At 39.0% G+C, this 19,361-nt stretch overlaps 1 protein-coding gene across 1 annotated transcript in view; it reads right to left on the bottom strand.

The window, feature by feature from the left end:
• The window catches only part of LOC126416607 (low-density lipoprotein receptor-related protein 1), a 772,143-nt gene that overhangs the window by 327,542 nt on the left and 425,240 nt on the right, over nt 1-19,361 (bottom strand). The window contains exons 6-8 of the mRNA XM_050084360.1: nt 18,553-18,666; nt 11,590-11,712; nt 6,629-6,880 (exon numbers count right to left, since the gene is read on the bottom strand). Of these exons, the coding sequence (XP_049940317.1) occupies nt 6,629-6,880; nt 11,590-11,712; nt 18,553-18,666 (489 nt within the window). The remainder of the gene's footprint in view (nt 1-6,628; nt 6,881-11,589; nt 11,713-18,552; nt 18,667-19,361) is intronic.

Below are 19,361 nucleotides of genomic sequence, written 5' to 3'. Positions count from 1 at the left end.
GGATAGGTGGAAAGAGTACATTGGAGGCCTCCATGCAGAGGAAGATTTGCCCGGTGTGATAGAAGAAGAAACAGGAGTCGATTTAGAAGAGATAGGGGATCCAGTATTTGAATCAGAATTTAAGAGAGCTTTGGAGGATTTAAGAACAACTAAGGTAGAAGGGATAGGTAACATTCCATCAGAATTTCTAAAATCATTGGGGAGGTGGCAATAAAATCACTGTTTATGCTGGTGTGTAGAATATATGAGTCTGGCAACATTCCAGCTGACTTTCGGAAAAATATCATCCAAACATTTGCAAGGACTGGAAGAGCCAACAAGTTTGTGAATTATCATGCAATCAGCTTAACAGCTCATGCAGCCAAGTTGCTGACAAGAATAATATACAGAAGAATGGAAAAGAAAACTGAGGATGTGTTAGATGATGATTATTTTAGCTCTAGGAAAACGTAAAGGCACCAGAAGGCAATTCGGACTTTGCGGCTGGTAATGGAAGCAAGACTAATGAAAAATTAATACAAGTTCAGACCTGGAAAAAGCATCGACAATGTAAAATGGTGCAAGATGTTCGAAATTCTCAGAAAAATAGGGATAAGCTATAGGGAGAGATGGGTAGTATACAATATGTACAAGAGCCAAGAGGGACTAATAACAGTAGACGACCAAAAACAAAGTGCATTAATTAAAAAGGGTGTAAGACAGGGATATAATCTTCCACCCCTACTGTTTAGTCTGTACATCAAAGAAGCAATGATGGAAATAAAAGAAAGGTTCAGGAGAGGAATTAATACTCAAGGCGAAATGATATCAACGATACGATTTGCTGATGACATTGCTATCCTGAATGAAAGGAAGTAGAATTACATGATCTGCTGAATGGAATGAACAGTCTAATGACTACAGAACATGGATTGAGAGTAAATTGAAGAAAGAGGGAAGTAATGAGAAGTAGCAGAAATGAGAACAGTGAGAAACTTAACATAGGGACTGATGGTCACAAAGTAGATGAAGTTTAGGAATTCTACTACCTAGGGAACAAAATAACCAATGACGGACGGAGCAAGGAGGACATCAAAAGCAGACCAGCTACGGCAAAAAAGGCATTCCTGGCAAAGAGAAGTCTGCTAGTACTAACATAGGTCTTAATTTGAGGAAGAAATTTGTGAGAATGTACGTTTGGAGCACAGCATTGTATTGTAGTGAAACATGGACTGTGGGAAAACTGGAACAGAAGAGAATTGAAGCACTTGAGATGTGGTGCTACAGGTGTATGTTGAAAATTAGGTGGACTGATAAGGTAAGGAATGAGGAGGTTCTGCACAGAATCAGAGAGGAAAGGAATGTATGGGAAACACTGACAAGGGGAAGGGATTGAATGACAGGACATCTGTTAAGACATCAGGGAATGACTTCCATGCTGCTAGAGGGAGTTGTAGAGGGCAAAAACTGTATAGGAAGACAGAGACTGGAATACAGCCAGCAAATAATTGAAGACATAGGTTTTAAGTGCTACTCTGAGATGAATGGGTTGGTACATGAGAGGAATTTGTGCCACATCAAAATCAAACATGTCAGGAGAGTAATGACTTTTTAAAAAAAGGGGGGAGGGAGGAACGGTAATGATCGGTAGTGCTATGGTCATGGGCATTTGAGATGTAAAGGGAGGTGGCATTAATAGTGATGAGCAGTGCACCATTTGGTAAAGGAATAGGAACTGTGGAGAGTCGGTGGATGAAATGGTTGATATCTTTTATATAGGATGGTAGGTTGGGTGTAATAGGCTGAAGGTGTTGGTCTCCAAGAGCAGAGATTCTCTCAGTGGGGCACAGTAAGCAGCCACAATGGGGCATCCTGGATGGTAGGGTTTACAGATTTTAAGAACCGTGTAGAAGGTAAGAGTGTGGAGAGTGGTAGGGATGAGGAGAGAGGTGTGCTCTGGGGAAAGGTTCTGGCATGGACCCAAAGATTTGAGAAGAGACTGGACATCCTGTTGGATTTCTACAGTGGGGTCACTGTGGACAGGTTTTGTAGGTGGATGAATCAAAGCTAGTGGACTCCCTCTACCAAGTAATCCTTGTCGTTCAAAACAACAGTAGTGGAACATTTGAGTCTCTGCTCTCGTAGAAGAGCACCTTCAGCCTATTACCTGCAACCTACCCTCCTATTTAAAAGATGCCAGCCTCCACTGACTCTCCACAGTTCCTGTTTCTTTAACAATGTGCACTGCTCATCACTACTCATGCCACCTCCCTTTACACTAATATTCCCAATGCCCATGGTCTTACCACTATTTAACACTACCTTCCCAATGTCTGACAGATTCCAAACCTACTATCTCCTTCCTAGTCACCATGGCCAACTATATACTCATCCACAATTACTTCTCCTTTGGGGCATTCCCTACAAACACATCTAGGGTATGGCTATTGGGATCGACATGGCACCATCCTATGCCAACCTATTCATAGGCTATCTAGAGGAATCCTACTTAAATGCCCAGAATCCCAACCCCCCACCACCTGGTACAGATTCACTGATGACATCCTTGTGATCCGGATCAAGGGCGAGGACACTCTACACTCATTTCTCCAGAACCTCAACACCTTCTCCCCAATTCACTTCAACCCAACACGCCGCCTTCCTTGATATTGACCTCCACCTCAAACATGACTACATCAGTACCCCTTATCCAAATCAAACCTACCAACCACCAGCAATACCTCCACTTCAACAGCTACCACCCATTTCATAGCAAGCAGTCCCTTTGATACAGCCTAGCCACCCATGGTTGTCACACGTGCAGTGACGAGTGGTCCCTCTTGAAATATACAGAGGCTCCCACAGAGGCCTTCACAGACCGTATTACCTTCCCAACCTTGTACAAAAACAAGATGCCTTATCTCTCCAGTCACTTGCCACTTCCCAAAGTCCCACCGTCCTGCCACAGAGTAACAATCCCCTTGTGACTCATAACCACCCAAGACTGGAGCAACTGAATCACATTCTATCCCAGAGTTCTGACTACTTCTCGTCGTGCTCTAAAATGAGGAATGTCCTACCCACTATTTCTCCCACCCCAGACCCACCCACAATGGTATTCTGCCGTCCACCAAACCTACACAATATCTTCATCCACCCCTACACAACCCCTGCTCCCAACCCCTTGCCTCATGGCCATATCTCTGTAATAGACCTAGATGCAAGACCTGTCTCATACATCTTCCCTCGACCACTTATTCCAGTCTGGTCACAAGCATCACCTGTCCCATCAAAGACAGGGAAACTTGTGAAACCAGTCATGTTATCTACAAGCTAAGCTACAGCCACTGTGCTGCATTTTACGTATACATGGCAACCAACAAGCTGTCTGTCTGCCTGAATGGCCACCAACAAACTGTGGCCAAGAAACAGCTGGACCACTCCGTTCCTGAGCACACCGCACAACACAATGTTCTTCATTTTTATGACTGCTTCACCGCCTGTGCCATCTGGACCCTTCCCACCAACACAAACTCTACTGAACTGTGCAGGTGGTAACTCTCCCTGCAATATATCTTATGTTCCCGTAACACTCCTGGCCTCAGCCTTCTTTAATCACTATCATTATCCATCTAGCACCTTCCCTGTTCCCATTCCAGCACTACACAGCCCTCTATTCCACCAATGCACCCAGTCATTTTACTTCTCTCCTTTTCCACAAGCACCTAGCTGCCCTATCCTCTCTCTACCTTATGCTGCCTCAAGCAGCACTTTACTATCAACCAACCCTAACCTGCTATTCCTCTCCCTCCCCACTCCAGCCTCCTCCTTAACCCCACCACCCAGTTGTTCTCCCATAATGCACTGCTGCCCACAGTCTGGCCACAGTAGCCCGAGACGGTGGTTATGCGTGTGACTTTGCATGAGTGTATGTTGTCTTTTTCTGAGGAAGGCCTTGTTGGGCAAAACTCACTTTCTGACAGTCTTTGTTGTGCCTATCTGTGACTCAGCACCTCCGCTATATGGTAAGCAGCAACTATTCTTTTCATAATATTGTAACTTTTAAATGTTCACGCCACCCCCTTGCTCAGGAGTTTTACACTTCCCCCAACCACTGTAGAAAACTTGTCCTGCACATATTTTTCCACTAATTTTCCTTTGTTGACTAGACTACTTCCCTCATTATTTATGATGACATGATATCATACAAACTATATCTGTTCATGGCTGAAATACACATGCTCCTAACATGCATGAAACAAACTATACCAAATGCTACACCATCCATTAGATTTGAAAACTTTGATTGGCAAACCTAGATGATTTCTTCGCACTGTCACATTTGTGAGACCCTTTTGTTTTGACTCATGAGACAAGATTAAAGCAGTTACTACTTTAATAATAATAACAAATGCTCTGTAGCAATCTAGCTGCATTCAAAAATATTCCAAGGCCCAGACTCTAGATTAGAAATGTACACTGTCATAGTCAATGGACCACTTCCAACTATTTCTCTGGAACTTGTGCATAAATTTTCAAAAATACCAAACAGGGTAACACTTCTAAACAATATAAGTTAATGATTGCATTAAAATCAAAGCATCTGAAGTTCCTGCAAAAAGAAATACAAGTTATTTAAGGCAATTAAACTTCATCCAGTACACTATTTCTGTCAACAGCCTCCTCAGATAGCTAACAGTTCCCAGTGTAATCAGTGCAAGGCACCTATTGAACAATTAGCTTCATGCACACACTTAGCTGCCCCACTCTACTATGAAAACAGAAAAAAAATTGATAAGCTTTCACACTGGAAACAGTTTTGTGAGTTCCTGTGAGCTTTTTTTTACTGTAAGAATACTGTCAATGGCGAGTAACTTCTGATATGGTCAACACGTAACACTATCAAATATCATCTCTGCACCAGAGGAGCCAAGACTCGCCTCCTACACCAATAAGGGCAGTCTGGTGACTCCCACATTGCAAATGTTCCAAACAACTCTTAAAACTTTAAAAAAAAAAATTGAGGTTGTTCAGCCAACCACCCCCGAGAAGCATCCTGATTGCCTAAAGTTCTGTATATGTTTTCTCCTGTCACTGGTTGATTAGTAGGTCTCTCATCTATCCAGTTGTATTATATTTTCATGATAACTCTGCAATTCAAACTTAAGTGGTTAGCAGAGCGTTCATAGAACCACTTTCAAACAATTTCTCTATCATTCTATTTTCAAAAAGCACATGGGGAAATGAACACCTTAATTTTTCCACACAGGCTCCAATTTACATTATTTTATCATGTTGGTCATTTCCCTCAATGCACGTTGGAGTCGAGCATATATTTTGCATTTGGAAGACAAACTTACTGATTGTTATTTATAAAAAGATCTCACCCCAATGAAAATTGCCTTTGATTTACCGATTGTCACTTCAACTAGCTTACTGTATCCACGACAGTCTCTTTCCTATTTTGTAATAACATGGCATGAAAAGAGCAATCTTACTTGGAACTTTTTAGATGACCTCTGGTAAGGATCGCATACCAAATAGCAGTACTTCACAAATGAATTGACTACTGTAGTGTAGTTATCCTCCTTAGTAGATTTGTTGTGTCTTCCAAAACACAGTCTTTAGTTCACTTTCCCTACAGACTTTTCAGTGTGATGCTTCAAATTTAGGTTGTTCATATCTGTAATCCCTAAGTATTTAGTTGAATTGATAACCTCTAAATTTTTTTGATTTATCATGCAACCAAAATTTAACGGATTTTTTTTTTTTTAGTATTTATGTGGAAGACCTCACGGAAGACCTCACACTTTTTATGTATAACTTAGTCTTAGCTAAACATGTAACATCACCAGAAAGTTTGAAACGCTTAAATGAGCTTAGGAAACTCAGAACATAACATTCAGCTTGTCCTATTAATCTCTCTTACAGCCCACTTTATGTGGATTTGGGATGATGAACCCATCAGCTACTGGCTACAAACAAAAGAGAGTAAACCCAACCTATTGTCCCTTGTATGTCTCACAGAAATTCATCCACATGCCAGATAATTGCTCTTTCAACCACTTGTTTCTACATGTTCAGAAATGAAATGTGACAACATGACACACAAAGCTGTTTCATGTTTTTGTGCACAAATAGAGCACTTCCTATTCTATGCAACAGGTATCATAAATTAAACAACTCACTAATGTATGTCTTTTGTGTATTACTAACTAATGTAAGTTCTTATCTGTGATAAAAATGTTTTCTTTGTAATACAGGAACATATTTACAAAAGAAAAATATAACACTGTTTCATCATCAAAGTTTGTACCAAATTTAAAAGTTGAGGCTCCACAAACTTAACTATACTAAACTGGAATGAAAGGCATAAAGAAGAATCCAGGCAACATACAAAATGTCTACGGAAGTTATATTGCACTTACTTCCACCAAAAACCTAACTCATTGAAGTGCTATTGGTGGTAGTAATTATTTCACAAAAGAATACAAAAATTTTTTTGGTTTTATGATGCTCAACCTGTGAGAAGAAATGAGAATAAGTTTAACACAGTACAATTGCTAAGTGCTAATTTGACGTCTTTGTCTTCATGGAGCAAGTTAGGGATTATACAATAAAGTTAAATTGTTAAACAAGTATTACTCACAGTCAAAAGTGTATGTTGAAGGTGACTCCACAGTCCACCAGTTTTCCAGATTGTCCACACTGGCACAGCGAGGCTCAGAGTGAGGACCATTACGATATATGTAGCAGATGGTACGATTGCGATGATTGAAGTCCAAAGCCAATGTATGCTGATCAAGTTTTGTACCATTCTCATACACAGTACCATTTAGATGGATATGATAGATACTGTAGATGCTGCTAAAAATCAAAGATGGTGGCTCGTCCTCTGGAACTGTTTATGGCCAAATTTAATAAAAAAACTAACAAAAACTTCAACTTAATTATATGAAAAAAAAAAAAAAATTTGAACTTCTTTCCCACTATAGTGCAAGTAAAGGTATGAGGAAAGGTACCCACTCACTGAATACAAAAAGCAAAGCGCTGAGAAGGAGACTAGCACTTCAACATCTAGTTTGTGTTCATCAGTCCATACGCTCTCACTCATTCACTCACTCTCTCTCTCTCTCTCTCTCTGTTCTGGCCCCGTTCTCTCTCCCCCTTGATGCAGTAGCTCTCAAGCTGTGAGGAGTTGATTCAGGTGGAATCAGTGGACATGTGTGACCGAGCAGTAAGTGATGGTGAGATGGTAAGAAATGGTGAAGAAAGCCACAGCCATGGGCAGTCACAGGCTGTATGCAAAACAGAGGGAACGGGCAGGAGGAGCTAAGGGAGAGGGAAAAATAATAAATAAAAACTGAGTGTAGATGATTTAGAAACAGAAAAAGAATCCAAGGATTGAGAGACATGCGCACACAGACTACAAAATCTAACAGATATGAGATATGGGTATGACTCAGTGGTTCAGTAGATAAGTGCCTCACAAGAAATCCTTACGCCTGTGATTTCATCCCCAACAGGTCCTGTACTTTTTATGTCACTTACCACTTCTTTCAATTTTGGCAATGATTTGTTAATGTGGAAATGCTACACTACACTTTGCTTTGGAGTTCATGTTCATGTTAAACTGTAGATCCACCCTATAACTAGCTGGGTAAGTTAATTCCAATGTCAAAGGAGGGGTAGGGCATACCACCTCCAGCAGGATCACATGTGGTATAGCACGGTGGTGTTCAAACCAACTTTCAGATTGATGACAGCTTTGCCTCTAAAGGTAAAGCTTTGCCTCTAAAAGTAAAGCTGTCATCAATCTGAAGGTTGGTTTGAACACCACAGTTCAGACTGATGATAGCTTTACCTTTAGAGGCATAGAGATATATGAAGCTATATAAAAAGAATATCTAGGAACAAAGAAGTGTTATTGTATGACAGTGTTTTGGTCTTCAGGAAGTTTCAAATCAGCGCACACTCTGCCGCAGAGTGTATTCTGGAAATAATGCCCCAGGTTGTGGCAATGCCAACTTTTGCAATGTCCTTTTTTTCCAGGACTACTTAGTCTGAAAGGTATGCCGAGGCACTTCTCTGAAGTTTGAGAGATAGAAGAGAGGTACTGGCAGAAGTAAAGCTGTGAGGAAGGGTTGTGCATCGAACCTGTGGAGCTCAGTTGGTAGAGCTCTTCACCATGTAAGGCAAAGGATCCAGGTTCTGACAAGGATCAAGTACACAGTTTTACCTGCCAGGAAGTTTATATCAGTGTGAATTCCACTGTACAGTAAAAAGTCATTCTAGCTATTCAGCATTGGTGGGAATCATACTCAGAAAATCTAGGACATTTCACAAAAGAAAAAAATGATCATCATTTACAATATGCTAATCGGAGAACACTTAAGAGGCTAAGAATCAGCGTTTTTAGGTGTATGAGCAACATGGTGCACTGAGGTCACATTGACAGTAAAAAATGCAAGTGTTGTGTGTGTGTGTGTGTGTGTGTGTGTGTGTGTGTGTGTGTGTGTGTGTGAGAGAGAGAGAGAGAGAGAGAGAGAGAGAGAGAGAGAGAGAGGTATTTGGTTTATGTGCCCATTTGTCAGTCAAAACTGCTCCATACAGTAATAATTATTTTCTTCAGAGTATTGTTTACATTCAACACTTTGCCAGCATTTTAAGAAACTTTAATAATGTATATTATTTGGGCCATAGATTTTCTAATAATTCTAAAAGTGACAGAATCCATAAAAGCACAAATAAGACTATTAGAGTTTTACAATCAGGGATATTCCCTTCTACTGGTGATGGAAACAAACAAAACAGTGAACTATGTAAAATATTTTAAAAATGATATTTTTTGAATCAGACTTAGTGGTGCCCGCGTACTGTTTCATTTCCTGCTTCCTATAAATTTTCCTCTGACTTGTTTATCAACCTGTCTGTTGTCACATATCTGTAGTCAGGCTAGTTAGTGCTCTTTAATTAAATGACTGCTACCACGAAATGTACGGTGGCTTGCAGAGGATACAAACAATGGTATTAAAGTAGGGATGGAGTTTAAAAGTTGTTTATGGCACACCTGCACTTTGAGTCTCTTTTCACTTAACTTTCTGTGTAGTAAATATTTTCACTTGTAATTTCTAACACGTGGAGCTTTCTTTTCTTTCCTTTCCTTTTTTTTCTGTGTGTACCTCATCAAATCTTGAATCTGTAGTTTTCATCTTCAAAAGATCACACAATCTTAAAAACGGTCATGTCCAGGAATGGAGATGCCAATTTTTGTTTTACAACACAGTCCCCCTCTGAAGAAATTACATTTTCCTCAACATACTGCTCACTTATTTAAACCCTCCAAAAGTAGAAAGTGTCAAGCTCCCTACATAAAATAATATAACAGTACATTCGTATACCATTTTTTATCACGTTTCCTGCAGTTTGCATCACTAACTGTATCATATAGTAGTTTCTGAGTAATTAGGAATCTGTTCTCTTTCAAAACTGCTCCATACAGTAATAATTATTTTCTTCAGAGTATTGTTTACATTCAACACTTCGCCAGCAAATTTAAGAAACTTTAATAATGTATATTATTTGGGCCATAGATTTTCTAATAATTCTAAAAGTGACAGAATCCATAAAAGCACAAATAAGACTATTAGAGTTTTACAATCACTATGGCCCAAATAATATATATTATCAAAGTTTCTTAAAATGCTGGCGAAGTGTTGAATGTAAACAATACTCTGAAGAAAATAATTATTACTGTATGAAGCAGTTTTAAAAGAGAACAGATTCCTAATTACTCAGAAACTACTGTATGATACAGTTAGTGATGGGCCATAGATCAAGCACTAACACAATGAAATTTTCTTGTTAAAAATGTGGTAATACTGATGCCCACATCTACAACATTTCTCCAACATTTAAGCAACAGTTTCCATTTATTATACATGTGAATTCTCATGGCATGTTGATTGTCAGTGCAGAAAGCTGTCTAACTCTCCCTTTTAAGCTAATCAGAATTCTACCCTCTGAGAACCATTTTAATTATTTGCTGAGTGCATACAACTTATGGAAGAGGTTTATTACATTTAAAAGTAATGTATGAATCAGAACATAGGAAACTGTAGTCTGTTTTCAAAATTTGAGTTTGGATTTGTAGCACATTTGTAGTGTGCTTACTGCAGCAGGTGTATGTTATTCAAAGCCTGGTTTACTAGGGCCAGCTGGATGCAAAAACAAGGAAGTGAGCATTTGCAGGCAGTTCACCAGTGTTCACTAACATTCACTTGTATCTCTGAACAAGCATTTACACAAGAAGGAAGAAAATGAACATAGCCTTATATTGTCTTCATAGCCAACAGTTCATGTGAGTGGAGATGAAAATCAGAGGGAGCCAACTCCGCACTGTATGGTGGGTATCAAACACTTCCCACTGATAATGCTGCAACAGCATCCTCAGTGCCTTGATGGGAGACTATTTTTCTAGGAATCTTTACGTGCTCATGGGCACTCAGAATGGAGAAAAGCGATGTGACATGATCGACGGGCATCCTAGGGACACAGCACAACATATTTACACAAAGCTTCATCTGATTTTGACTGTGGTTTCCATTTCATGATTGATCAGACCTTACTTTCTGTATAGCCCTCATAATTTGATAACATGATAGGGTGATCCCAGGTGACTTTTATTCCAGGCAAACCATTTTTATTCATCATCAAAAATCTTTAATGTAACAGTGATACAGCTATGTAATTATGACTTCTATGAAAGTAAGCAATGACAATGAGCAAGCCTTTCATGCGTTTTTAATTTTAGTTGTCGTAATTAGACATACTTACACTTGTTTCCTTTCAAGGAAATTTATTGTGCTTTTCCTCTTTAATTTAAAGAAACACAAAGCCTGTGCTTATTCATTCCATTCCTGCATAATGCAAGATTCTAATGAATTTATCATCTTTCTCACATCCCAGATTAACTTCTGAGTGTTTTGGCAATTTTTTTGGATTCCAGAAGCACCAATGAGATCTATATGCTTCTATCAGGAACATTATATTTTCTTTACAGCACTCCATGACTCAAGCAACTCTTGTCAAAAACAGAAGTAGGCAAGACAGAAGAAGAAAGGTTTCTGTACTGGTAGTACTGAAGCGGAGGGGGCGCAAACTTCCTTTGAAGGTATGTTAAAAGTTAGAATGACAGGACATAAATGATCACTATCAAATGCAAACCAGACACTGCCGAATGCAAACTGTTCATGCTCACCTACAGATTACACCAGAGAGAACTGTCATTCACTGATGCTTCTTCACTTGTGTTTAGTCCAGTGGAAACCAGGCTTAAGGTGTTGTTTATGAAAAACACACTTCATAAATGCCACAGAAACAAAATATTACACTACTGTGACCAACAAACATGGAGACATGAGTGATGATGGATATTTGATGCAATATATTGACATGACGAATGAAGAGTTTGCTATGTTTTACTTATTATGCCTGTTATTGCTCCTGATACAACATAGATCTCTTAGATTGGATAAATTTGGAAGCATGAGGATATATTGTATGTGCTTAAATCTCTCTGCAAGAAATAGAACTTTCTGTCACATTTACCATTCACTGCTTCACAATGAGTTCCTTTTTCCCTGTAGCCTTCCACACAAGAGCAGGAGTATGAACCAACAGCATTACTGCAAAGCTGATCACAAGAGCCTTCAATCTGACATTCATCAGCATCTGTGAACAAATGTAACAAAACTAGTGCATACAACAAAAGGCATTTAATAATATACATTACGCAATGTTCCCAAAATATTGCCATTTCTGCCTTAAACAGTAGTTTTTGCTATGTGTTAGATCATGCTGTATCTAATTTTCAGTCTTCTAAAAGGAACAACTGTATACATTCAGTGAACACAAGACAGAGAAACTATTTCTAAGTGTGGAGGGCTGCCTGTAACATCCCTCAGTCAAAACATGACTACATGCTGGTCATTCACAGAAGTGGATTTTTTTTAAAAAAAAAAGGGTACAACAAAATTTGATAAATGTAATCCAGCCACAAACATACAAACAAATAATACAACTGGACAGAAAAAAAAATTCTACTCGCTCTGCAGTGGCAGGAGAAAAGCCATGCAAAAATGAAGGAAATGTGGAAGGTTTTGGAGCCAGTGGCTCCTGTTTCTGGTAGAAAGTTTGAACGGGAAGAAAGAGGGATGAGGGAATAAGGATGAAGGAAAATGACTGGCATGGTTGAGGAAAAGGCGAGAGTTATGGAAAGGCCACCTAAAATTCTGGGTCAGAGCAACTTTTCCATAACTCTTCACATTCCTAAACCACACAAGTCCTTTCCCTTCATCTCTCTTTCTTCCCTTTCAACGCTTCCACAGCTTTCACACTTCCTTCACTTTTATACCAGTTTTTTCCTGCTGCCACTTGGTGAACAGATTTTTTTTTTATCCGATTATATTATGTTTTCAAAAATTTATGATTTTCTTTGATATACTACTTACTCAGAAATTTATCTATGGAGGAGAAGAATTTGTCAAATAGGAATGGTTTCAATTTATGTTTTTTTTTTTTTTAACTATCATTGTCTAACAGAGCTTTTAATTCACGAGGGAGGTGATCAAATATCTTTATGTCTGCACACTTTGCTCCTCTCCATGCAAGATTAAGGTTAAATTGTGAATAGTGGAGGCTATTTCGGTTACCAGTGTTATATTTATGAACACTCCAGTGGAAGACTCTGCAGGAGAGACACTCAGTAGCTCGGTACGGGCTTTTGTTGAAGTTTCGAGAACATACCTTCACCGAGGAGTCAAGCAGTATATTGCTCCCTCCTACGTATATCTCGCGAAGAGACCATGAGGATAAAATCAGAGAGATTAGAGCCCACACAGAGGCATACCGACAATCCTTCTTTCCACGAACAATACGAGAATGGAATAGAAGGGAGAACCAATAGAGGTACTCAATGTACCCTCCGCCACACACCATCAGGTGGCTTGCGGAGTATGGATGTAGATGTATATGTAGAACACTGCTATTGCTTTCAAGTAGTGCCTGATTCTCCACAGCAAACTTCATAATAGAGTAAATATATTGAGAGGCTGCTATTGATATGCCTCTTTTCTTAAATAGTTGTCTACATAAAGTTCAAAATTAAACACTAGATAATTTTTTTGGTGCTTTCATCACCAAAATCAACAATTAAACCTGCTGCTTACAATTAATGAAGCACTTTGATCCAGCTATGTTTGTAGCAAGCATGATTACTACCATAAGTGATTTAAAAACTAAGAAAGTACTTTATTAGCTGCCTATCTCCATTCATTACTGAGTTATGGAATCATTTTTTGGGGAAATTCAAGTCACAAGGATAATATTTTCAGACTACAGATGCGTGTTTCAATTACATCTGGCATTAATTCAAGAACATGCTGCGAAGACCTCTTCAAAAAAACTGGCCATTCTGACAACTACTTCACAATATATATTTTCATTAATGCCCCTTGTCATAAACAATATTTCTCTCTACACAAAAAAGTGAAAAGCATGAATATAATACTAGGGCATGAATATAACACTAGGACCAAAAACAACCTCTACAAAGACCTCAAGGGATTAACATTAGTATAGAAAGGAGTCACATACATTGGTAAATGAGAGTTCAACAACCTATTAGAGCACATTAAATATCATATAGATAATGTAGTCAGGGTTTCCACAAGTTTCCCCAAGTGAAATTCCCTGATATTTCCCCGATTTCCAGACAAATTTTGACATCTGAAGGTTAAGTTAAGATATAAGTTGACAATCTGTCTTTGTGGCTATGGAACAAGAAACAATACTGCAAACGAGCAAATATGTATTAAAAAGAAAGAAAGAAACACACACTTGCAAGCAGAAGGCATTTCCTGATGCAAGCAAAAATCTTAAGTACTAACATCAACATTTTTTGTAATGAACTGTTTTTAGATGGAGAAAGCAAGCCAAATGGTATATGTATTTCATTAAGACAACTTATGTTATTTTATTTCAATAAAATGAAACACATCTGGTGACAAAAACACCCATTCCTTTGGAGTCGCAAAACAGGTTTAAAATACCTTCACTGCTTTCACAAATAACCTCAGAAAAAAAGTAGACTTCTTGAAAGAAGTGTATAAGGCGAGAATTGTGTAAACCAACATTGTAGGTGACGCCAATAAAATTTTGGTTCTACTTTGTTTGTTATTGTTGGTTATTACCCACTGTGTTATATCTATTATTTTACAGGTAATGTGTGATTCTTCTTTCGAGAAATATATGAGTATATAACATACAAACTGCCAGCGAATGACACAATTTTCTTCTTCTTATCAGCCATACTTTCTAAAATATAAACTTCTTTTGAAGTGCCAAAATGTACTAGAACAAATAAAATGAATATAAAATGCCACACTGTACAACGCACTCGCAGTGAGACAGTCGTAATTCCTGAAATCCATCGCCCATGGCCTCTGGCCTGCTGAAGAGCACCGCACTCCTTGGTCCATGGACAAACCATGAAAATCCGCTGCATTACGCCACATACAAACAGACCCAGCCTGCGGGCAGATCAGGGAGACTAGACCCGACGGGCAGGGCCTGTACATTGTCTCTGAGAATCAGATCCAAACAAACCATTCCTCATACCTCCCTGCCTCTCAGCGGCAGCTGCTCGGCTAGCAGCAAGAAGTGGTGGCAGCACTGACTGCAAGCAAGCTGAGGGGAGTGGTAGGAATGGGAGAAGCAGTAGAAATGAGCGAATAGGGGGGCAGTGCACCTACTCAGCTGCACCCAGCCAGCAACGATGCATGACACCTCATTAAACAAATAATTTCATCTACTGAGACAAAAAAGTGATTTTTTCAGTGGTTTTCTTTTTCCAAATTTCCCTGATTTCCCTGATGTGTTTGAAATTCCCTGATTTCCAGAACCTGTGACAACCCTGGTAGTAGAGTTTAGGACTGCGCAACTCCTAGTGCTCCACTGAAGACTAATCTTTTCAAGAACTCTTAAATTTAATGTTTCAGGTTAATTTCTAATTGGAATTGGCAATTTAATACACTAATGTAATGTCATTTCACTGTATTGCACTTAAATTAAATGTACTTCCTTGCCTTTTTTCCACATCCCAGAGATCACTCTTGATGGAATCCATGTAACACCATTAATGTAGTAATCTAAAAGAGCAAGAGTTGCTGAACTCTAGCATTCAAGATCTATAACATGTGATTTTCAGTACATGTTCCGATTACTAAGCACAACCAGGAATTTTAAACAATCAGTTTTAGGTATTTTCTTTCCCTGATACAGTACTGTTACCATTTTAATAAAATTTAATGAACATTTTTTTTCTTTTTCCTAATTTGAGTGACAGGCTACTTACCAAGAATCAATCAAAAATGCTTTTGAATATTTCATTTAATACCTATTCAATAGCTACAGCTTTGTTGCGCTTGATTATGATGATTACCTATCAGCAAACTACACATTTCTGCTTCAGTATCAAATGGAGGGTCTTTTATATATAGCAACGAAAGGAGAGGACACAATATTGAAAGATGTGGAATACCAGTATTACTTTGCTCCCACTAAGGAGAAGATTCATTGCGAGAGCTGCATTATCTTTCTAACACGACCCTTTACTTCCCATCAGTTAAATATGAGTTAACCATTTACTCATTGTATCTCAAAAGCTTCCCCAAAAGAATGTTGTGATTTGGACAGTCGTATAATTGCCTTACACAGATAAAAAAACATCCTGGTAGGTGAAATCTTGTCACTCAGATATTTTAATATGCAATCTGAGAAACAGTAGATGGCATGTTCAGTAGAGAGCCCCCTTTGGAATCCAAACTGTAACTGACTTGGGTATGAAACTTCGTGGCAGATTAAAACTGTGTGCCCGACCGAGACTCGAACTCGGGACCTTTGCCTTTCGCGGGCAAGTGCTCTACCATCTGAACTACCGAAGCACAACTCACACCCGGTCCTCACAGCTTTACTTCTGCCAGTATCTCGTCTCCTACCTTCCAAACAGTAAAGTTGTGAGAACCGGGTGTGAGTCGTGCTTCGGTAGTTCAGATGGTAGAGCACTTGCCCGCGAAAGGCAAAGGTCCCGAGTTCGAGTCTCGGTCGGGCACACAGTTTTAATCTGCCAGGAAGTTTCATATCAGCGCACACTCCACTGCAGAGTGAAAATCTCATTCTGGAAACATCCCCCAGGCTGTGGCTAAGCCATGTCTCTGCAGTATCCTTTCTTTCAGGAGTGCTAGTTCTGCAAGGTTCGCAGGAGAGCTTCTGTAAAGTTTGGAAGGTAGGAGACGAGATACTGGCAGAAGTAAAGCTGTGAGGACCGGGTGTGAGTCGTGCTTCGGTAGCTCAGATGGTAGAGCACTTGCCCACGAAAGGCAAAGGTCCCGAGTTCAAGTCTCGGTCGGGCACACAGTTTTAATCTGCCAGGAAGTTTCATATCAGCGCACACTCCGCTGCAGAGTGAAAATCTCATTCTGGAAACATCCCCCAGGCTGTGGCTAAGCCATGTCTCCACAGTATCCTTTCTTTCAGGAGTGCTAGTTCTGCAAGGTTCGCAGGAGAGCTTCTGTAAAGTTTGGAAGGTAGAAGACGAGATACTGGCAGAAGTATAGCTGTGAGGGCCGGGCGTGAGTCGTGGATCGGTAGCTCAGATGGTAGAGCACTTGCCCGCGAAAGGCAAAGGTCCCGAGTTCGAGTCTCAGTCGGGCACACAGTTTTAATCTGCCAGGAAGTTTCATATCAGCGCACACTCCGCTGCAGAGTGAAAATCTCATTCTGGGTGACTTGGGTATCTTACATATGCAGATAGTCTCAACGATTCTTAAGTACAGCACATTTTTCAAAAGTTTTGAAAAAGAAGTTAATGGTGAAATGAGTCACTAGTTTAAATTCCTCATAATTATATATGAGGAGGAGTGATCTGTACATACTTCTAAGAAATTTTTTACAGACAAGATTGTGGTCCAAACCATTTTTTATTGACATAATGCACTATGTATTTCAAATGAGAAAGTTCCAAGATGAGCTTCACTCACGAAGTAAATGTAAAAATTGGCATAAATGTGCACTTTTACTATATATTGTGGATTTTAACAACCGACAAGTGTCACAAGAATGCTACATATGTAGACATGCCAACATCCACAAAGTGCATTTTTTAGCTTTGCCTATGTATTTACTTGTGACAAATCTGTTTGTAATTTTATTTTTGACAAACCTTTGTGGAATTTGCAATATACTCTCCACTAAAATGTTAACATGGCATGAGTAATGAACTCACTATGGAACTTGACATACAACCAAAAAAGTTTTTAAACATCTGAAATGGAGCAAGGTGGCGCAGTGGTTAGCACACTGGACTCGCTTTCAGGAGGACAATGGTTCAAACCCACATTGGCCATCCTGATTAGGTTTTCCATGATTTCCCGAAATCACTTCAGGCAAATACCGGGATGGTTTCTTTGCAAGGACACGGCCGACTTCCTTCCCCATCCTTCCCTAGTACGATGGGACCGATGACCTTGCTATTTGGTCCTCTCCCCCAAATCAACCAACCAAATATCTGAAGCTGACTATCTTAGCTGTTGAAACAGGTCAATAAAAAAAACAGAGTTGAATGTGGATAGAGGCTATAAAAAATTCTTTAGAACCAATAGTTATTAAGATCTGTCCCACTAACTTTCTTAAAGAACACCTCAGTCTGCCTGGAAAGATGTCTTATGAAAGTGATGTACTCAATATGAGTACAGTAGCTATATCAGATGAACATGTTTTACACATTTTGCTTGAAATGACTGCATGACAGTTTTCACCATTAAGAAGTTAAATATTCTCCTGGTTTCACTAGAAGTGATTGAATGCTTGTGGTACTGATTGTCACATAAAGACTGCAAAGCTTCTTCTTTCAGATGACTGTACTGAATTTCTCGGTTACATTTTGAAAATTATTCTTAAAGACATTTTTTGTTGTGTGTTTGATGTCAAGGACCATTTGGTCATATCTTCAACTAGTAGATCATCTTGTTCATGGTTAAGACTTTTCTGTTTCCCTTCTCCATATAGTTTTGATTCTATTTTCAGAATTACAAATCTCTAACATCACATGCAAGCTTTTTGATTTTCTTGTAAATCTTCTCAATAACCAACAATGCCTTTTGTATAATACAAAGACAGTTGCACACCTGTGCTTATCACTGATCATTAGATATAGTTCTCTCTTTCTGTTACATGATACTTCATCTTTTGTTACCACAATTTCTTTGATATACCAGTGATGCCATATTTCTCAGTTTTAATCAAGAAACAGCTGATAAAGGTGGAGAGAAATCTGATTAGAAATTTACGGCCACTGCTTAGTATAGTTCAATCCACCTGACACAGACTATCAAATGGATAGATTTTTTCCCTGCTATAATGTGAACAGGATCCCATTTTGTACAATGAAGTATCATAAAATTTCCTACACAAGAAAAGTTTAAGAAGACAACACAACAAATGAATTAAACTTACCTACACAGTTTGTGCCAACAGGCTTCTCTCCTTCTCGACAATAACATATAGCGCCACTAGGACTATGTCGACAAGCATGTGAGCACATCATACTGGAACAGCTCACACCATCAGCTGGAAATATACAACAGAAATACAATCTCTCACAACTAACAGCAACACTAAGAAAAATGAACAGGTTTTCTTTGTGCAAGAAGTGAGAGCACTGTTGTTATTTAAATTACAACAATGTGCAGCAACCACTGCCAGAGAAAAAATATTTTTCCCTATTCTGCTTCAGTTATATTTAAACAAATATAATAAATACATAGCACAAAGAAACAACTGGTGTGCACTGTTATGATACCTCTGCTTATATTTTGATTCAGTGAGGGAAGGACACAAAATGAATTGATAAGGAACTGGACAAAGTAGTAAGAAATAAACTCATCTTCCTCTATCATGTTTAGAGGGGCATAAAAGTAACAAATAAGGCATGCAGGGAATTTCAGGAACCCTTAGGTTACATGTGAAACTGTCGGTGTTTACTTGTGTGTTAGATAATAGGAATTTAAATGGTGAAAAGATAAAGTCTATCAAAGTATAAAATTAAAGCAGTATCTTCTTCTGCTACATATACTTGAAGTAGATTACAAACGCTAAGGTGAAAAGGTAGTTCAGTACAATGTCACCAGACATCCATCACCAGCCCAACACTATAATGTTGGGCTGGTGCCTGCAACACACTTCACAGTGGTTTGCAGAATATGTAGGTGTGGAAGCTGCAAAGAATGACCACATCATTCATGCCACATAATGTATGAAAATAA

Source organism: Schistocerca serialis, chromosome 8, assembly GCF_023864345.2.
Source record: "Schistocerca serialis cubense isolate TAMUIC-IGC-003099 chromosome 8, iqSchSeri2.2, whole genome shotgun sequence".
Classification (NCBI taxonomy): domain Eukaryota; kingdom Metazoa; phylum Arthropoda; class Insecta; order Orthoptera; family Acrididae; genus Schistocerca; species Schistocerca serialis.
This window is presented reverse-complemented; position numbering and strand designations above follow the sequence as displayed.